Source organism: Somniosus microcephalus, unplaced genomic scaffold, assembly GCF_052327205.1.
Source record: "Somniosus microcephalus isolate GS21.2 unplaced genomic scaffold, FLI_Smic_1.0 scaffold635, whole genome shotgun sequence".
Classification (NCBI taxonomy): Eukaryota; Metazoa; Chordata; class Chondrichthyes; order Squaliformes; family Somniosidae; genus Somniosus; species Somniosus microcephalus.
Genome location: NW_028225822.1, coordinates 49,961 through 55,049, shown reverse-complemented (window position 1 = coordinate 55,049; position 5,089 = coordinate 49,961). Strand labels below are relative to the sequence as shown.

Here is a 5,089-nt window from a genome sequence, read left to right as displayed (position 1 = left end):
CTACACCAACACATATCCCACCCTATCCCCGTAACCCCACGTATTTAATCCCCCTAACACTAAGGGTCAATTTATCATAGCCAATCAACCTAACCCGCACATCTTTGGACTGTGGGAGGAAACCGGAGCACCCGGAGGAAACCCACGCAAACACGGGGAGAATGTGCAAACTCCACACAGACAGTCACCCGAGGCCAGATTCGAACCCGGGTCCCTGGCGCTGTGAGGCAACAGTGCTAACCACTATGCCACCGTGCTGTTCTTGATCTCATGGTGGAACAGGAGGCATTCTTTTTGTTAGCAAAAAAAAATCTTTCTGCATCTGCTGCGCTGTCTGGGGCTTGGCCTGAAGCGAAAGAGTTAACATCAGATGCCCAGCCTGCAGCACTCGCAGACCTCCTGCTGCCCGGCCATTCGCTACCGCCGGTTTCCGCTCAGCAGCAGAAGGCTGGCTGGCGTAAAAAATATTACAATGCGCCTGCGCGTTTGCAGAAGGAAAAAAAGCCAAGCTGCGAAAAAGAAAACAAACAAGCTTCTTTGTGTCTGATGATTTTGCGAGGGCTTCAGTCCCCCTCTCCCCCAGCAAGCTGAAAGATTGCGCCAGCGTTGAATTTGCAGAGCTGGAGGACAAAGTGGGGAATTGCGACCCTGATCTGCAACAGACTTTTTGCAACAGTTGCGAGAGAGAGTAGCGCTTTTCGCCCGCAACTTTCCTTTGTATACAAATAGGACACAGCACGCAGAGAGAGACAGAGACAGACAGAGAGAGATCGCGGAGACGTCCCTGGACCAGGCAGCCTGCAACTCGGCCATGGGGGGAGAGGTCTGAAACAACGCCAGCCAGCCAGATCACACACACACACACACACACACAACATGAACGAAAAGGGATCGGCGGAGACAGGACAACAACCCAGGGAAATGGCAGGAGAGAAGGATTCTTTCCGCAGCAGCTGCATAGACATCTCCTGCCCAGCTCTGGGCAAAGCCCTAATCGCAACCTCTCTCTAGGGTGGAGAGGAATTATAACAACAACAACAACAATAATAAATTAAAAAAAAAAATCATCACCGCAAAAAAGGAACAGGAGGAGGAAAAAAAAAACATGGAGAGCGTGGGGAAATTCGAGTTTAACAGGAAAGATCTGATCGGCCACGGAGCTTTCGCCGTCGTATTCAAGGGTCGATACATCGAGGTAAATTTCAGCCTGGTCAGTGACACTGAGGGTGGGGGGTGGAATTACTGCAGGAAATGTACAAATTGGAGCTGCAACACACCTCTTGTTATTTCTCCCCCACTGCCACTGTTGCAGTAATCTTGTTTATTTCTACCGGATGTCTCTATTTCTCACAAATATTTCTTACGAATGGTGCTGGGGTGGGTGGGTGGGGGGGTGGTGGAAGGCGGGGGGGTGGGGGAGAGTGGTCACATTATTCAGTGAGTTCAATGCAACCTGTCTCCATGATAGGGGGCAAGTTAGAACAAGTCTCCTTTTAGGGGCCCCATTCTTTTTTTGTTAAGTTATGTTCCCAAACGAGCAGAACCTTTAATTTCCCTGCTCAGATTTAAAAATCAGCAAGTTTCAGATTAATCAACACAAATGCTGAGGATTTCCAGCATTTTTCTGTTTTTATTTCAGATTTCCAGCAGTATTTGGCTTTTGTATTCAGATTAATCAACCCGGTTGTGTGCACCCCAGATCAAATTGTTTAATAAAACTGGATCTAAATGAATCATAGAAGCTTATGGCACAGAAGGAGGCCATTCGGCCCATCGTATCCGTGCCAGCCAACAAAGAGCTCTCCAGCCTAATCCCACTTTCCAGCTCTTGCTCCGTAGCCCTGTAGGTTACGGCACTTCAGGTGCGTATCCAAGTACTTTTTAAATGTGATGAGAGTTTCTGCCTCTACCACCCTTTCAGGCAGTGAGTTCCAGACCCCCACCACCCTCTGGGTGAAAACAGGTCTCCTCAACTCCCCTCTAATCCTTCTACCAATTACTTTAAACCTATGCCCCCTGGTTATTGACCTCTCTGCTAAGGGAAATAGATCCTTCCTATCCACTCGAGCTAGGCCCTCATCATTTTATACATGAACTTGCATGCAATGGTAAAAGTGTAACTCCCAATATGGTGAGGTTCAATTAAAAAACCAGCTAAATGATACAAGCAATTTCGAATGTTGTTTCAGAAACCCGATTGGGAAGTTGCAATTAAATGCATCAATAAGAAAAACCTCGCAAAATCGCAAACACTCCTGGGAAAGGAAATTAAAATATTGAAGGTAAGAGCATCACTTCATTTGACCGTTTTAATTTTCTTAATTTTTAACAATGACAATTGCAAAGATCTGGAATAGTGGGTGTGTAGTTCAGCTGTGGTTTTATCACCACTGCTAATATTTCCTCTTTTTCAGGAACTGAAACATGACAATATTGTGGCGCTGTACGACTTTCAGGTAACACCATGTTTCTGTTGGGGTGTCTCATCCATTTTGCTGGTGTTTTCTTATTTATTTCAGGACATGTTTCTATTATCGTTGACGATTTGAAGGATTTTTGCAGGTTAAGGTCCTCACGCATACAGAAGGTTTACTTTGAATTCATTCACCACAATGGATAACCTATATATTAGCCAATAAATTATAACTGAGGAAAATAAATGCATACTTTTGATCAATTTTAGGTCAGTCTATTTTTAATGGTTGATTTTGATGGGACTTCTTGTATTGCGGGAAGGATTATTCCCCTCCTCGCCCTGATTTTACTGGGAATATACCCCCTGGCCCTGGGTTTTAAGAACATAAACAATAGGAGCAGGAGTCAGCCATTTGGCCCTTCGCGCCTGCTCCGCCATTTAATAAGATCATGGCTGATCTTCTAACTCATCTCCACTTTCCCGCACTATCCCCATATCCCTCGATTTCCTTAATATTAAAAAATCTAGCGATCTCTGATTGGGATTATTGGGATTTGCCCTCTGGCCCTGGTTTTATTGGGAATATTTGCCCCCTGGCCCTGGTTTTATTGGGAATATTTGCCCCCTGACCCTGGTTTTATTGGGAATATTTGCCCCCTGACCCTGGTTTTATTGGGAATATTTGCTCCCTGACCCTAGTTTTATTGGGAATATTTGCCCCCTGACCCTAGTTTTATTGGGAATATTTGCCCCCTGGCCCTAGTTTTATTGGGAATATTTGCCCCCTGGCCCTGGAATGCTCTTGTCTGGGAATCTGAGTCTCTCCTGCTGTTTGGGTTAAGACGAGTCCCGCGCATGCGCGGCCAGCCACTGTTGACATTTTGCTCGCCCCGGTAGGAGCTGTACTGCGCCTGCGCCTCGCAGCCCTGGACTGCGCCGGCGCCCGCAAAGGCCGCTGGGTGTTGTAGTCCGCCGCCCTATCCGCCTCCTGTAGACCCAGTCCCCGCAGAACTACAGCGCCCAGCGGGGCTTTGCGCGGCAGAGGGCCACCACGTAAGATGGGCTGTTGCAAGCAGAGGAGGGGTTGATTGGGCAAAGCAGGGTCTCACTATGTGACAGGCTGCAGGAAACATGACTAATGTTACCCATTGCAGGAGCTCTGGCCAAGCGACTGCAGATCACCGAAAATAAGCATCAGTGCACAGTTGTATGAACTGCTTGTAACCTCCTGAACAGAATAAGGACACTTTTCATTATGTCCCTTTACTGGGACAGAGCCAAGGAATGTGCAAAGGGCCATAAATATAAAATAGTCTCTAATAAATCCAATAGGGAATTCAAGAACAACCTCTTTACCCAGAGAGTGGTTAGTGTGTGGAACTCGCTACCACAGGGAGTGGTTGAGGCAAATACTATATATGCATTTAAGGGGAATCTGGATAAAGACACGAGAGATAAAGGAATAGAAGGATATGTTGATAGGGAAAAGAAAAAGAAAGACTTGCATTTCTATAGCGCCTTTCACGATCGCAGGACATCCCAAAGCGCTTTACAGCCAATCAAATATACGGCAGGACACTGGGGAGAAATCCCCATCTCTTCTTCGAAATAGTGCCATGGGTTTTATTACGGCCACCTCAGAGAGCAGACGGGGCCAAGGTTTAACATTTCATCTGAAAGACGGCACCTCCGACAGTGCAGCACTCCCTCAGTACAGCACTGGAGTGCCAGCCTAGGAAGGATGAGATGATATAGGGTGGGAGGAGGCTCGTGTGGAGCATAAACACCAGCATGGATCCGTTGGGCCGAATGGCCTGGCTCAGTACTGTAAATACTCTGTAATTCTATACAAGTTGCACTTTCTTTTCTGCAGTGCTGGGGACTGCATGTAAAGAGCTTCTTTTTCCTTGGTCTCTGCAAAGTTTTAATTTGGGTGATGGTGTCTCACTTGCCAACACTCACACCTCCAACCAAATATTCGCAATATTTGTGCCACTTGTCAGAGATGAGCTGTCAGTTTTCAAGGACGGTCCTCATGGGGGAAAATGACTCACCGAAACCTGTTTCACAAAACCAGAAAGTATTTCTACTTAGCATACATCAAGAGGCCATTCGGCCCATCGTGCTTGTGCCGGCTCTTTGAAAGAGCTCTCCAATTAGTCCCAGTGTCCCTGATGACCATGTGTGCAGGAAGTGTATCCAGCAGCAGCTACTGACAGACCGCATTGCGGCGCTGGAGCTGTGAATAGATACATACTGGAGCATTCGTGATGCTGAGGACATCGTGGATAGCACGTTCAGGGAGTTGGTCACACCACGGGTAAAGGCTGCACAGGCAGGAAGGGAATGGGTGACCACCAGGCAGAGTAGTAGGCACAGGCAGGTAGTGCAGGGGTCCCCTGTGGCCATCCCCCTCTCAAACAGATACACCAATTTGGATATTGTTGAGGGAGATGGCTTATCGGGGGAAGGAAGCAGCAGTCAACTTCCTGGCACCGTGGGTGGTTCTGCTGCACAAGACGGGAGGAAAAAGAATGGGAGAGCTATAGTGATAGGGGATTCTATTGTAAGGGGAATAGATAGGCGTTTCTGTGGCCGCAAACGAGATTCCAGGATGGTATGTTGCCTCCTTGGTGCAAGGGTCAAGGATGTCTTGGAGCGGCTGCAGAGCAT

The 5,089-nt window shown here is 47.5% G+C and overlaps 1 protein-coding gene across 1 annotated transcript; it reads left to right on the top strand.

Moving 5' to 3' along the window:
• The first annotated feature begins 424 nt into the window (after positions 1-424).
• Positions 425-2,665, top strand: LOC147081232 (serine/threonine-protein kinase ULK1-like). The gene is made up of 3 exons (XM_085980867.1): positions 425-1,195; positions 2,190-2,282; positions 2,415-2,665. The coding sequence occupies exons 1-3, from the start codon at positions 1,106-1,108 to the stop codon at positions 2,547-2,549; spliced, it is 318 nt and encodes a 105-aa protein (XP_085836993.1). The 5' UTR covers positions 425-1,105; the 3' UTR covers positions 2,550-2,665.
• The last annotated feature ends 2,424 nt before the right edge of the window (positions 2,666-5,089 follow it).